Below are 16,037 nucleotides of genomic sequence, written 5' to 3'. Positions count from 1 at the left end.
GGTATCTTTATGACAGCAACATGCAGTGAACAGCCTTAGCAGTCAGCCTACCTGATGTATAGCAAATGTTCCTTTGTTAAGCCTCATAGTTTTAGTGGAGAAGTCATTCAATATTTTTGCCAAAACATCATTCCATTAACACACTCTTTTATTATGGACAACACACATACTGTTGTCAGCCCACAGCATTTCGTACCTCCACAACAGCTCCTCTTACAGCTCTGTACACAAAGTTTCTCAAAGATCCAGCAGGATTTGTGCTTTGATACATCATCCAATAAACATTTTAAATCCTGCTAAATCCAATGCATGCTTAAAATAATGTACAGTACTACATCAAGGATGAGAATGTAATGCCATCTGGTGTATTCAAGTTGTAATAGCATTGCTCAGAAAGTTAGGAAGTATCTCAAAAGTGAAAATATCTCCCATCCCTCCCATTATGTGTTTAATGGGTGTCTGAGTGGTTGTGCTTATTCTTAATGGTAATAAAATAAGAAATATAATAGAAAAAGAATACCTTTTACCTATATACATTTTAATTTAATTACGTTATTGCTTAAGGTCATTTTTTAAATACTACTAAACTATTTCAAATATTGGTATTTAAATATGAAACATGCTTATTATGAAAAGTCCTGAAAGTGCTTGTAATTGTTTTCAAATCTCAATTGTAACATTAAAAAAAGTATTTGTATGTATCACTGGCGTTCAATCAAGGATATACAGTACATTGTCCTGTGTTAGATAGGTTAGACCTTGCCTTATCAATACCTTACACTGGACTACAAGGTTATTGAAAAAAAGAAAGATGGAAACTCTCCTTGCCCATACCTTCGACTATAAAATATACCATGTTTAAAACTATTTCTATGATGCAACTGATCCAGTTTGCACTGATCCAGTGCAAAGTTTCTTTTTAAACTGAAAATTTTACAGTACTGCCTCGTTTCCAGGTTACATATCCACCTATTATCAATTTGAAACCAGCCTATTGATTGTACCTTTTACAATTGGAAGATTAAATATGAAAGGACACACATTTTTTAAAGACTCCAAGTCTGCAAAATATCATGGTGTATTCAAGCTCCAAAACTGGAGAGAGAAAAGAGTCGAAGTACAATAATGATGATGACTATAACTTAAGGCCACGTTTGATATTGTTCTTTTAAGGCTGAACATTTTTCTACTCCAATATAAACTCAATATAAATATGATTTTTAATTCATGTTAATCAATTCAACTTTAACTAAGAACGTACTGTAGGAAAGATTACAAATCACAAGAGGCCTTTTGGACTGTTTGGGAGTTAGTAGTCTATTGATCTGACATCCTTATCCAGCCTCTTCTTGAAGGCAGCCTAATTATCAGCTTCATCCGTAAGGCTAAGTAACCATTTGTGCCTCTCGTTCTTTCTTTTAAATCCACTTTAATGTAGTTTCTACTTTAGTCCTTTGGTTTGTGTTTTTCTGTTAATTCTAAAGCAGTCAATGCCTTGGGAAATTTGAATACTTGAACCTGGTCCTCTTCTAGTGTTCTGTTCAAGACTAATAGGCTTATTTTCTTTCAGCACTGTCAATGTTAGACATACCTTTAGGTCCGAAAATGTTTCTGGTTTCTCTTTTCTGGAGTGAAATCAGAGCAGCAATACATTTCTTGTACCATAGTGATCAAAATTGTAGAAAATATTCTACGTATTTCAATAGAGTGGAAATAAAAACAGTCAGTAATACAGTTTTTAATTGTTATTTAATAAACTCCTACAGTGTAACAAAAAGCATAACCTCTGCAGTTACTTATTTAACAAAATAGCCATACTAACATGTGAAAACATTCAGTCTTTTTTACAATGAATTCAAAATTATTTGCCTTTATGGTCAAAATGTATTTTTGAAATATTTAAATATTAATTTAACACTTTCTGTATAGGAATCAAACTAACATTCTCATTAACATTATCATAAAAATGTCAAGGTAACATACTGTAAATGGAAAATAACATTCACTTTTCAACAATGTAAGTATTCTTTCAATGTGCTGGATTATAATAAAAAAGTGGCTTAGTAAAAAATCTCCTTAAGATAGTAAAACGTAAACTAGTTGTATCTTCTTTTAGCCAATAATGAACATATTTACAACAAAACTACACTTTATCTCTTGGAGAACTGACTTGATATTAGCATGTGTTCCTTTTCAACAGAAAAGTCCTCTGCCTAATTAAAATGACTACTACAAAGATGAACACTCACTGACATTACAAGGCATATTGTCCATAATGAGCAACTATCCTTTTTACTTCTTAAATGTGTTATAAATGTTCCTGCATAATATTTCTACATGAAGATGCTATTTAAGTTTTATAATTGTCTCCCTTTGGGAGGTGGGTGTTATTTTGTCAGGTTTGAACAGGAAAGAAAGAACTATTGAAATTAAAAGGGATGGCATCTCTACAATGCAACTTTGAACAATTATATTGCACCAATTATATTGGAAGTCCATAACCATTTTGTAACAAAGGGAAAGTAGAATGACACACATTACGGTTATTCTTGTCCTGAATTAACGACTCCTAGAACAGAGGAAGAATGATTGTGCAGGATGCCATCACAAAAAATGTGTAGACATAATTTAATAATGAAAATTAAATTACTGTTGAAATATTTATAACAATCTTTTGCACTGAAGGATATCTGATTATGCACAGATAATATACACATTTGGTGTAGAATCGTAATGTATAGAAACAAGATATCTGTTATTCAAAATGTATATTTATTTCTTCATAAATGATGGGCAAGGCAAAAGAAATGAGTAAAATTCAATTCACAACAAGTCATTTCTTTCAATTCCAGCTTATTAAATAATGCAAATGTATTTTTGGGCAGGAATGCAAAAAAACCCTTTTGGTTTAAATAAATTAATTCAAGTGTTCCTTGTTTGCTGTCCCTAAAACCAATCAAAAAGAGAAAAAATAATGTTCATATAATATAAAAAAATGATAAATTTATTATTTATATTATCATTTACTGTATATATAAATCTGATAAAGTTAGATAATTAAGGACAACAGATGATGTCAAAATTGCTCTGTAATAATAAAAACAACACGTCATATAATTGTTTGCCATTAAAAAGCTGGAGCTGAATTAAGCACACAGAATAACAGAATTCATAGTTTATTGGAAAGTGAATTACACACTTTGAGATCCTTTCACCTTCTTTTACAAGTTTTTTTTTTTACTGCAATACAGTATATGCCTTCTACAGTTCTGTTAAATGTTTGGTTAGATAAAAATGTATGGGATAAATTGCTAAAAATTGTCACTTTTTTTAAAAAAAACTGGGCCATACCGAGCAACAGAGATTTCTAAAAGCAATAAAATAAAGATCTTATAATATTTCTAAAAATGGCACAGTTATTAAGCTACCTATACAACCCCAGAAAATGTTATCATTGTGAAATATCATAGTAGTAATCTCTTAGCCTTCCTTCAACAGCGTGAAATCCAGGTCTCTCGTCAGTCCTGCAAAGAGAAATAAACAAAACATTACAAACGTGATTTAACATTTCAAACATACAAATGTGATTTAACCATTAAATCAACATACATTGCTTGCTGGAGTGAACTCTTTTCATTTCATCCTTTTGACCACGCAATCATTTCATTTTTATTATGTGAATTTATTTGACTGTGGTTCTTATCATTTTGTACTGTATCTATACAGAGGTATAAGTAACTCCGCACATATACAGTACATGAAGATGACATCATTTGTTAATATTAAATTATTGCATTGATATTCCTTTTCCCCTAACCGTGTCAGTAAGTGGAGAAGGAAAGGCAGGAGAATGCTGATGTCTGTTAAGGGACAAAGTGTCAAGAGACTGGCAACCACTAAAAGCACTTGAGCTAAATAGTGAACATACAGTGGGGAGAGGGGAAGGAGTATGTCAGTGCTAAGGTGACAGAGTGAAGGTCAAGGAGCCATCCCACACTACATACAGTAGTGAGCACAGTACGCTCACCACACACCAGCTATCACTGGGGAGGAGAACAGGGTGATAAAGCCAATTCATTGTGTAGACGTTTTTAGTAGTAAGTTAAGGTTTGGTAATAGTTTGGCTGACATTTTGTCAGGTCTGGCCAAGGGGAATCCCACCCAGGTGGGAGCAGTTTTTATTTGAGGCTTTAACAGGGAGATATGGGGCTAAGATTGTGGTTGATCCCCTTGTTTCTGTGTGACCTCTGTTGGTTAGGTTGGAAAGAAAATATGTGGTTTTCTAGAACTTTGATTGTCTTTGTGTTTTTAAATGAACAGCATCTAGAACACAGGTTGTTTTAGTCATTAATGATAGATCTCTGGCTACAGTTTAACCAATTTCAGTCATGCAAATAAAAATAATTTTCTGCAGAATGAGCTGCTAGTGAGGAACACAGACAGATTGAGTTCACAATTTCAACAAGTCTCTTGTCCTGTAAATCTCCTCATGCATTTGGATTCTAAGCAGAATCAAAATAGCTCATAATTCTTTGTTGTTGTTTATTGCTAAGCACAGTTTTCATTAAAGGTTATAGCTCTTCATATAAACTCTAATGTCAGAGAAGGCAGCATTAGAATGTTTAGATTTTAAAGGAAAACTTTGACTCACTTATAGGTCCAGCACTTGCGCATGATGTCATAAACTTCAGACGGGCACTCAGCAGGTGCTTCCATCCTATCTCCACGTTCAATCATTTGCAAAACTTCGTTTCCTTTCATCCCCTGCAACCCCCGCAGAACAATTAGTTATTTAGTTGCAGTTATTTTGCAGTTATTTTTTTGCATGTTAATAAATTGACGGAAATAAGAATATATTGCAACTTGCAACCTTGAATTAGACACAGCGGTTTCTCGCAGGTATAGAATGGATGTACTGCCCAGAACATGTAAAGGGATTTTGAAAATGTTGTGTATAGTATATTCTGTTTAATAAGCTTAAACAGAATCATAGAAATAACAAACATTTATAAACGTTTATAAGGGAGTTGAAAAAGGACGATGTTCTTCTCATCCCACATACAGTAATAGAGAAATGTAGTAGAAACTAAAATATGTGTTAAGTCATTAAGATTATGTGCCTGCCTATTCGTTAAGAAATAAAAAAAAAATGTCCAACTGATTCATATTGTAACGCAACGGGGTTCAGGTGGGCGCCCTTGCTGCATCAGGTCGGCCCCGCACCGTCAGGGTCTTGAACCCGGGAGTCCCGGGTCACTCAACAGGGACCCAGCCCAGTGAGCTAAAGAGAGATCTCTCCACAGCCCAGGGCCTGTGGTCCTGCTATTACAGGGAAGGGCAGCGACGTCCCCGCTCTGGTAAGCCGGCTCTTACACAGTACCTGTCGGCCATATGTGTTACACTCTCCCCTGCTTAACTCGCCATCCCCGGCGAAGGGCTATCCCATCCCGCTTCTGACACCAATGTAACGCAACAAGGTTCAGGTGGGCGCCCTTGCCGCATTAGGTCAGTCCCCCACTGTCGGGGGCTCGAACCCGGGACTCCTGTGTCACTCAACAGGGACCCAGCCCAGTGAGCTAAAGAGAGATCTCTCCACAGCCCAGGGCCTGTGGTCCTGCTATCACAGGGAAGGGCGGCGACGTCACCGCTCTGGTAAGCCGCCTTCAATATTACAATATTCAGTATTTTCAAATTTTAAACAATCTTACTATTTAAATCATGCAAAGCTCAACTGAGATGTATATGATCGTGTTTAGACATACATTTTGATTTGAAATTTGTGTTGTTGGAAAAATGTACTTGTTTTTTTTTAAGGAGAAAGATGAATCGTCATTGTGACATGTGAAGTAGAAAACCTTGTTTACCCCATTTCATTAAAAGAAAGCTATTCATAGCAAATAAGGGTATCTGTCTTGTGATAACTATAGATTCAATAGGTAACACAAGAAGCTATAAATCTGAAAACTGACCTTTTCACATCAGTGATACAATTCTTGCCTGAGCTGTGACAGATGTGACAGCTGTGACTGACAGATGTTCTCGTACATTTTGCAGCTGTGGCACTATTTTTGGTCATCTCCCTAACCATCCTAACCATTGCAGGAACCATCACCATTTATGAACAATGTTCTGTTACTATTTGTTAAAAGAAGAGTAAAAATGTTTGTTTTTTTAAATAATTAACCTAAAACTGCTTAAAAAGCAGCTTATTACTAAATTATAAAGCATTTACATATTCTTCTCCAAAATAGTTTTACAACAGAACATGGACTTACAGTAAACACATTCACTATCCATACTGTATACAGTTCAGCAATGTGGTACACAAGTCTTGTTATTTAATTACAAATTTGGACTGATGGCCAGAGCAGAAATGCTATTATCTTGCAACCCCAAGAGGTTTGTTTAAATTTATACGTATCACTCAGTTTGAAAAAGTAACTGTGTATTCTTTAGAAAATATTTCAAACATTCAATTATGTGTATAGAGGTAACTTCAAACTGTGTTATATACCTCTTGGCCAATGGACAGTTTCACAGTGTACTATACAATGAGAGACACTGGTTGGATGAAGAGATTTCAGCATTTACAAGGAAATAAAATAAAAAAAACACATTTGAAATGTTTTGGATTATGTTTTCAAAGCATGTTCCATCTCCAGGTTTAACAGATTCTGTATGCTAATTATGTGATGTTATGATTCAAGCTAATCAATGTATTACTTTAAACAATCTGATTGATTCATAGCCACAGAGTTGATAGTGATATACAGTAAGAATTTGTGTACTATTACATTGGCATACAGTTTTGGCTCTTTCAACACAGACATCTTTCTTCTCTGTAAATGTGTTAAAACACAGACAATTGGTTCATTTGTCATAATCATTAGGCATTAGAAAAAACACTTTACACCTCAGCTAACAGGTTATACTTCAGAAGGTCTGTGTGCTGATGTCTTACTTTGTATGGCTTCTGTCCATAGGAGTATGCTTCCCACATCAAAACACCAAAGCTCCATACGTCACTTTTGCTGGAAAACTTGAAGAAATTAATGCATTCTGGAGCATACCACTTCACCGGCCATTTTCCATGAGTTTTGGCCTGAAAGCAAAATAAAAAGAAACATTATTGAATATAAAGCAAGTGTGTTTTTTGGTTCCAAAGCAATGGCAGCACTGGTTTTAAATTTCCATTCATCTTCAATTCAGAAGCAAGAATCAGTATAACTGACGTTTTTGGCTTTTTGATGTGCAGTACTGTAGATGTGATGTGCCATTCTTCAAGGATCCTGTTTTCTTTCATTTGGATTATTTTTTAATTATATGTAATGTTAGCATACATTTTAATATTTTTTATATTAAGACAGATATGTCAGATCAATATGTACAGTATAATTGACCAACACGTTTTTGAAGCTGATTAATACATATTTGTTTTTGCTTGTTCTGCTCATTCCTACTGAAGCAACCTGGCTCAAATGTACAAAAGGAATGAGCCACTTTGGATTTGAATCCATTATCTTCTAGCATCCCTAACCACTACTGCACACTACTTACAAAAATTAATTCTGTGTTCTAACCAAGGAGCTAGACCATAAAAAATCAAGTAATGGTTGAATGGGGTACATAATACTGTCATATGACCTAAAGTGTATAAACACTACAAAACACGACATAACAACATGCATTTATGCAAATGACACTACAGGTGCTCCAATATTCATAACGGTTTGTAAAAAGAGCAGCAGTAGCAGAGTCTGGGTAAAGAGAAGTCAGGTGATGAAAGACACCATTAAGCAATTTTCTGAACATTTTATTTTATTATCCCATATACTTTTTAGACATGTTGTTATTGTATGTACTGTAGTGTGATGAATACGATATGACAGTTTTCTGCACCCACATTCAAGCAAAACATGGCCAAAAAAGACCAAGTGAGGACAACAGCATATTAGAAAATCAGTTTCTGTCACGGACGTCCAAAGGGACTAACCGTGGGGAGCAGGAGAGCAGAAAAAGACCCATATGCGTAGCGGCGAGACGGGAAAAAGGCCCGGGCTCATTAGTGCAAAGAGTTCAGGAATGCCGTATGGAAACCTATGCCCTCAGGGAGCGGACGTGGGGCGCCCTGGTGCTAGGCGGGTCTCAGGACATCCGAACGTCAATGCTGAGCGAGGACAGAGTGCAAGACCCGGAAATATATAGCCCAAGGAAGAGAGGGACAGGAAGGACAGCAGACCGGAAACTAGGGACAGGACAGAGAAGGAGCGCCCTCTGGCTGCAGAGGGCGTGACAGTTTCAGTATATTTCCCATGTGTAAATCAGGGTCACAAGACATCAAAGTGTTTAAAGTTTATTTGGTGTAACTGGCCTGGCTGGTGATGCACTTTACAGGAAAGAACCAGGGAGCTACTGCAAGGGTGGAGATGTGGTGAAGGGAGAAATGCGAGATGGGCAAAACGTCCTCAGGAGGGAAGATATTTATGTACAGAGGAGCAGAAACAGGTGAGGTTGACGTTTAAGCTCCTCCCAAACTAAAAATAAAGTAAGAATGAAGTCCTGTTTTATTACACTTAAATTCTAGATTTGCTTCTGTGCAACTTACTTTGTAATAGTTCTCTTCTGCTGCTAATGCTTTGGACAGTCCGAAGTCACTGATTTTCGCGTAGTGCTGAGTGACCAATAGCACATTCCTGGCAGCTAAATCTCTGTGAACAAAGTTGTTATCTTCGAGGTACTTCATTCCCATAGATACCTGGTGGACTAATTCTGTGATATTCCTCACAGTTATGTGCCTGCAGATGTGAAGAAACATATGGTTAAAAACATTCTTTTTACAGTCCTATACTAGAATACCATTCTATAAATTAAATGATTTGAAATGAAATATTTTCGTGAGAAAACATACTGTATGTGTTCAAAACCTTTTGGAAAATGTTTACCATAGGGAGATGTGTTTAGAATGGAAGAATGCACGCTGAACATGCTAATGTAATTATGCTAATTAGTCTTTTAACTAATAAACGACATTAAAAGTAGTTCCCCCATGCTTTTGTCCTTTTACTAACCCCGTCTTAAAAATAATGTTCTGAATAATACTGAAGATAATATTTAATATTTTACTACCTAAGGTAAGTAGTGACCTAAATAACAAAAATTAAAAAGAAGTTGTAAGATAGAGCACTATTCAAAAAACATCAGAGGGAAACAGGTTTGGGTGTTGATTTAATCAACAAGTGTTGATTAACTTGTTCGCATTACTTGGGCAGAGGAAAATAAAACTTAAAGAAATTCACGTGACAGACATTAAAACCATTTGGTCATTTCCTCGTCTTTGATAAAAATGGGTAAAATGACAATAGTGGTTTCCTATATGAATAAATGATGGTATTATATGTACTTGTGTTTCTGCAGATATTTGTTAAGAGGTCCCAGTTCTGCTAGTTCCATAACCAGCATCAGGTTTTCAGCATCGCAGATTCCAATCATTCGCACAATGTAAGGATTGTCCAGCTGCTGCATCACGTTGGCTTCTCGAAGCATCTCCTCCTTCACAGCTGGGTCATTGTCATCATTCTTCAGGATTTTAACAGCTACAGGTTTTTCAGTCCTGGTAAACAGGGTGGAAGAAGGGTTGGACAGGCTTTACAGTTTGCCAAAAATCTTTGAATTACTCATGAGGAACTTTGTAAATACAATGGGCTTGTATTCTAACATCTCAGTATACAGTACGTAGTTAATGCATTGTAGACATGACTAGTGAGGGCTTTGGCTTTTCAGCATTGTCTATGTCCATCACAATAGATCTTGTCCAACACAATACAAGGTGCTTTAGGTTGGTTTGGTAAAACCATGAAGGCAAGGTGCACACCCACTGTTTCACACTCTTCTTGTAGCCCGAATAGATTAGAAATGTCAACCAAAAAACATTCCTTAGTCAAGAAAAAAAGATTAAATTAACACAGCTCCAAACCTGAAAGGAGTGTTCTAATTTAATTTGAAACGTCTGAGTTAATGGCTCATTAAGTGTACAACACTGTATGTTGTTGTGTGTTTTGAACAAGGAGATGAATGTTTACAGAGAAGTCAGAGAATTTTCCACATTGTTTGGGAAAAATGTTTATGAACACAAACCCCCGCTGTTGGGCGGAAAGGAATTTATTAATATCAGTCCATGCAGGGATCAAAAGAAGGTTGTCATGATGTGTAGTGTTCAACAGATCATATTGAATTTATTTTCTGGAAAGAGCAAATTTATTGCAAATTATGGAAAAACAAAACTTTCTATTTGAGGCATGTCTTGGACACTTTTCAGTGCCTAAGTGGTGAAGTTATAGCTTGTATTTTATTGACATTGCCATTAAACCAGCAAATTTGTTTTTGTATTGAGTATGTTCAGAGATGTACTTCGTAACAGATTGTGGACTAATCTCTGGTGGACTACAATATCACTTACATAAATTCATCTGTGTGCATGAATAATGCAGCCAGCTTCCTCTTTCATCATAGTATTAACTGTGCATACTGTAAGTGGTATTTTATGTGCATTGGTTATGTATTTTAAATACAAACTTCAAGCAGATAACTCCTTAGGAATTGAACCCAGGGCCCCAGCACTGTGAGGTAACAATGCTAAACATTGAGCCACGATGCTGTTTCCATTTCTTAAATATGTAATAAAAATACACTTAAGTTGTTCACTATTCACCCCCACTATTTTCTATTAAGTGCTTACTTTGTCATTTTATAAATTCCTTTCATGACTTTTCCAAAGTTTCCAGAACCAAGCTCCCCATCTTCCAAATAGAGCTGTTTGCGGTCCAGGTGAACTGTTTTTGGTTTCAGTTCTTCAGGGTCTGCATAGGGACTTTCATAAACACTTGTGTCCATAGGCATTGCCTCTGGAGAAAGTACTGCTTCATTGAAAAAAAAAAACACAGGTCAATATACTGTATGAAACTATACTGAGGAAAGTAATGTGTCTTACCATGATAAAAATGGTAGTGAGTGTAATTAAAACATTTATTTCTGCACATGTATCAATCTCTGAGCTCTCTCATATTCTGAGCTAAAATTATTTGGAATCATTGGGATAAATCCCAAGCATAGGCAATATAGTTTTGTGTAACTGAATAAATGATAATCCAAAAAAATCTTCATTTCAGAAAACTGAAAGAATGGGACAGATTTTTTGTGTTCAAGGAAAAAAAAAGTTTTAGTTTATACTATAATGTACATGAAATGCTATTCTGATACTAAACTTTGATTACATCTATAGTATACTTAATTAAATCTTTAATATATTTAATTAAAGACTTCCTTCACTTACCTTTGATTTTATTTCTTGCCACACTAGGTTCATAAGTATTTTGGTGAGCAGTGGCAGCCTGTATAAATGCATGAGAAGTCATTAAGTACAAGGCACACCAAGCATGATTACGAAGGGAGCTCAGAATAAATATTGCATGAATGATTAAATGCACAATTTGCAAGCATTAAAGCAGAGTTTGAATTTTTCAGACAGGATTGTCAAGCCTCATTTCCTTTAAAGGCACGTGAACTGGAGTCCTTAGAAATTTGCACTCAAAAATAGTTTCATATATTGTACCATCTGGATAAACTATGCGACTCTCTCAATATCCCTGTTAAGGAGACACTGACTTTGGCAAAATTCTGGTTTTCTCACATTACAGTGGTTATTTCAAATTTAATTTTACAAGCGCCCTAGTAGTCCAATTCCCCTGTCTCGGGACTTAAATTTCAGAATCCACTAAAAGCTTTTAGTTACAATATAGTTTTTAATGCTTTGGGTCACCATAAGATGCAATATTTATCACCTCAGGTTAGTGTAGCCTGATGATCAGATAAAGGTGATCAGAAATCACGTGTCTCTCTCAAGTAAAGAAAAGATCTTTGAGGTTTCAATAAAGTGCCCTGAAGGTGTTGAGATCTTGACTCACCCAAATGAAGGGAGAAACAATTAAATTAAAATTAAAAGGAGCTGCTTTCAAAAGATTTCAGACAAAACAAAACTGAGCAGAATGATTATTTAGTTTCTGGAGTAAGCCGCACAACCTTAAAGAGACAAATTAATTGGTAGACGACACAGTACAAACACTCTTTCTGTAAAGCATTTTTCCTTATTTTCATTGGTAGACAGCAAACATCCTATAGAGCTTTGCAATGGCAAAACAACACTATACCAGTAGGGTAAAACCATTCATAAAATGTGAAGCAATACATCTAGATTATATTATCATTCAATTCAATTTTAATCTGTATGTTTCTTTCCTTATGTGTTACAGAACACTGATTAAATGACTGACAAAATACAGAACTGTACATATACATGTACATATTATACACCATATACAGTACTGTATATGGTAACTACAAATTGATGCAATCTATTAAAACAATAACATTGTGAAAACTGTGCACCATAGAACACAATCTGGTTCACTTGCAGTCCAAATCATTATAACGTGTTGCCATGGTCTATAACAGACAACAGTACATGTTCCAAAAGATGCCATGTTATCTCAATATGACTGCAACTGTGTGTTACAACACATCCATGATGGACTGCAAACATGACACATCTAATAACACAACTGCATGTTTGGTGTCCACAGCCATTGTCCAGGGAAATATCTTCCCCGTGTTTGTATGTCCATCATTTTTGTTGCTCCATGTTACACAAGTTTGAAAAAACGGTTCTTTAAAAAAGCTAGAACCTATACTTACACAAATACAGTACTATGTATATGTATGTACATGTATACATGCTGGCGTTAATATCTGTCAGAACAAATTTTAGATCAAAATACCATAAATTCAAAATGTATTGCATTTCCTTGGATGTACAAGAACAATTTAGATCATTTATACTTGAATGCTATAATAAGACGCTTTTCAGTCTAAAAAGATTATGAAATAAAAGTTGAAGGGTGTTTGTATGGACAGGTGATTAATCTCCAGAAAAAGTAACAATGGAGCTAGGTAATTATACATACATATATTATATATAATTAACTAAAATTAATTATTTCTTTTGAAATTAGGATACTTTTGTAAAAGAGAACATGCACACGCAGGTGCCATTGAAGAACTCCATAATGATAGCTTTTGTGTTTGATTTGTGATTTGGAATATACTGTATAGTATATATTTTATAACTATTTTATTTAAAATGAGAGAAGCTTGAGCTCCACATAATTTGTGGGTGAATTAAAAAGACCCGACCAAGCTACAGTATAATTCAATTCAACCACAAAAAACAGCATATACACTTACATGACCTCTGGAGGGCAGCAAAGAAATAACTCTTAGTCTAATATTTTTGATCTCCCTTGAATTTCTATTGAGGTTTTCATCCTAAAGCATCCCACAACATTATAGAGTTCATATACAGTACGTGTATAAACACATACTATATTTATACACTACATAATGAAAAGAACCACTCAACCCACCACTAAAGTGATTATGATCCAGTCATTACATAACAGCTCATGAGGAAGACAGAGAGCTCTCTTCAGCAATTGAATTAAAGGCACGTTTAGTTAAGACATGTTGTGAGTTCTGTAAGTGGAATCAAGGCAGGACACCAGCATAAATAGTATCCTGGCTTTTGAAAAGCGCCTTACTCTTTGAAAATTATTTACCAAGTTGTCTATTGACCAGTCTCATCATTGGCTTTGAAATTCTGGTCCAGAGTGAAGAGTTCCCCCTACTGGTCCACTAACACCACTAACAATCTACAGTCCTGAATGGAGCTGGTCTTGCTTTTCATCTTAGATCACTAGTCCTAGATATTGTGGATTGGGACCTTTACTAACTCCTGGAAGGGACTGTATAATGTTAATATATTATACAGTGTATAATGTATACTGTACATATATTTAGAAGCATTTTAGAAGCATTTTGATAACAATCATTTAACAATGAAACAATGTTCTCTACCACAAAATACAGTGAGAAGTAATGGTCGGACATGCAGCTGATTCTTATAAAGCTCACTGTGTTGCATGAAAATGGAAGACAGCTATAATTTCTTACCAGAACAAAAAAAAAACTTTTTTTAAATTCTACAGCACAGAGTTTAGAAAAAAACAGTGCCATTCCTTAGGTTTAGGTTTTTACATACTGTATGTAAGGTAATATGTCATTTCATTAAGGGTCTCTACAGTTTTGTAAGTGCTGTAGAATTACTGCAGCTTTACGCTGTCGAGTTGAATAGTAGTAAAGCAGAAAAACACTTGTGAATTAAATAACAGTTTTGTTAAGTAGTTCATTTTTGCATAATGATTCATTTAACAAAACCTTTAAGAACTGTTCAACCATATACAGTATTCTTGTACATTTTCTGCTACCACCCCCTCATCCACATCTTTTTATACCAGGTTTAATGTATGTTCCTAAAGCTGCAAGTTTGTCTTAAAATACTGTCCGTGCTTCCGACTTGGTATAATTCATATGGCTAGAGAATAGCCATATCAGGTGTTCATTATTCACTGCTTCTTCAGACTGGGTGGTATTTTGAGCTTCTGAGTTGTAGAGTTTTAGGAAATTCAGTGAACGGCACGTTGGTCAGGTCATTTCAATTCACCTATAAATGTTGCAGGACCCTTCCAATTTTAATATACAAAAGTTGGATGGATGTAAACAGATCAGAAAAATAGGAATCATAACAGCTGCTCCAAAACTTTGTTAGTAGCAAACCACACATTAGTAAAATGTCAGATTGTGTTAGTTATTTGCATGTATCTCCTACCACTCTCACAGTGGGATAAAACAAAGGGGTAGAACTGTGTGTTTGTGCACCTTTCTGCTGCCAGTCTTTGTGATGGATTTGATTCTGGAGATAATCCCACCTGTGGCACCTCTCTGGAAACCACAATTTCAAAGAGGAAAATGTTATTTTCCGAAAAAAAACTAAAAAAATGAAACATCAGCATAAAATCTCTTCACAACACACGATGTTTGTAGAAGATAAATGCTGTGCCAGTTTCTCGGAGAATGATTAGATATCCACATTGTTTGCTGTTTTCTCATTTTTTCTTGTTTTGGAACACTTATGCTTTTGAATTAAAGCTTCAAGACATTTGATAAATTGTGAAAGGTTCTTTGTCATTCAAGAGTACTGCATTTTACAGTACATGAATAATATTCTTACCCTACTTTACCCTATATTTTACCCTATTATTTGTATGCAGTAGTTTTACTGCTCATAATGCTCCGTAATATAAATCTGAGTTCTGGTAACATTATTAAAATAATTGAAGTTTAAGTAAACATTAAACCTGTATTTACTATCCAACCTACTGAACTACTGTCCAACCATCGCAAGAGTTTGAAATGAAAGAAGTTCTTTATGTCTTACATTTAAAAAAATATATATATTTTCAAATCTAATGAAAAAAAGATAATTTCAAATTATTGTTTGCACTTGATTATACATTTCTAAAGAAATTTCACGTTCTACACATACAGTAAAATACCTGCATTCTACATAAATATTGGTGGCTGCTAGCAAGAACAAATTTTCCCTATAGTGTAGACAGTATCCTGTTAGACTTTAGGCTATCTTCATACCACTCAAACATTCTAAGAACTTTCTAAATCACGTCTGTAGGTTATACATGCAATGAAAAAATGTCCGCAAAACCCAGTATCCATACTTATCGGTGGGTATCTGTCCTTAATCAGTGACAGCGAAACGTTATACAAGGAAGATGTCCTTGTTTTCAAATGCAAATAAAACCATTCGATTGTGGTCAACATAGCTGAAGATGCACAACATCTTATGCTTTCTATCTTTAGCATTTGAAATGGTTAGTTATCTTCTTTTTCATTAAATAGAGATGAATGATGAAACCTGCACCAACTAGAAATGACAGAAATGAATTCTTGAAATAGAAATCTAGTCATGTAAATGCATAAGAAAAAAAGAAAGGGTGGGAATGTGAGGATGCCATTCTGCCCAGTTAGCCTGTTTGGTAGCTAGAAGCTAACTAATCTTATCTTTCAAGAGG

The 16,037-nt window shown here is 35.1% G+C and overlaps 1 protein-coding gene across 4 annotated transcripts in view; it reads right to left on the bottom strand.

The window, feature by feature from the left end:
- Window positions 1-1,730: 1,730 nt before the first annotated feature.
- The window catches only part of syk (spleen tyrosine kinase), a 53,737-nt gene continuing 39,430 nt past the window's right edge, over window positions 1,731-16,037 (bottom strand). Inside the window, exons 7-14 of one of the 4 annotated variants that reach the window (XM_015336431.2) lie at window positions 14,827-14,889; window positions 11,330-11,387; window positions 10,736-10,916; window positions 9,401-9,610; window positions 8,606-8,795; window positions 6,962-7,102; window positions 4,652-4,764; window positions 1,731-3,524 (exon numbers count right to left, since the gene is read on the bottom strand). In XM_015336431.2, the coding sequence (XP_015191917.2) occupies window positions 3,452-3,524; window positions 4,652-4,764; window positions 6,962-7,102; window positions 8,606-8,795; window positions 9,401-9,610; window positions 10,736-10,916; window positions 11,330-11,387; window positions 14,827-14,889 (1,029 nt within the window). In that variant the 3' untranslated portion in view covers window positions 1,731-3,451. The remainder of the gene's footprint in view (window positions 3,525-4,651; window positions 4,765-6,961; window positions 7,103-8,605; window positions 8,796-9,400; window positions 9,611-10,735; window positions 10,917-11,329; window positions 11,388-14,826; window positions 14,890-16,037) is intronic. The other 3 variants (XM_015336439.2, XM_015336447.2, XM_015336453.2) reach the window with 3 other exon arrangements.

Source organism: Lepisosteus oculatus, chromosome 3 (assembly GCF_040954835.1).
Source record: "Lepisosteus oculatus isolate fLepOcu1 chromosome 3, fLepOcu1.hap2, whole genome shotgun sequence".
NCBI lineage: Eukaryota > Metazoa > Chordata > Actinopteri > Semionotiformes > Lepisosteidae > Lepisosteus > Lepisosteus oculatus.
Note: the sequence above shows the minus strand (reverse complement) of the source record. Positions and strands in the feature narration are given on the sequence as shown.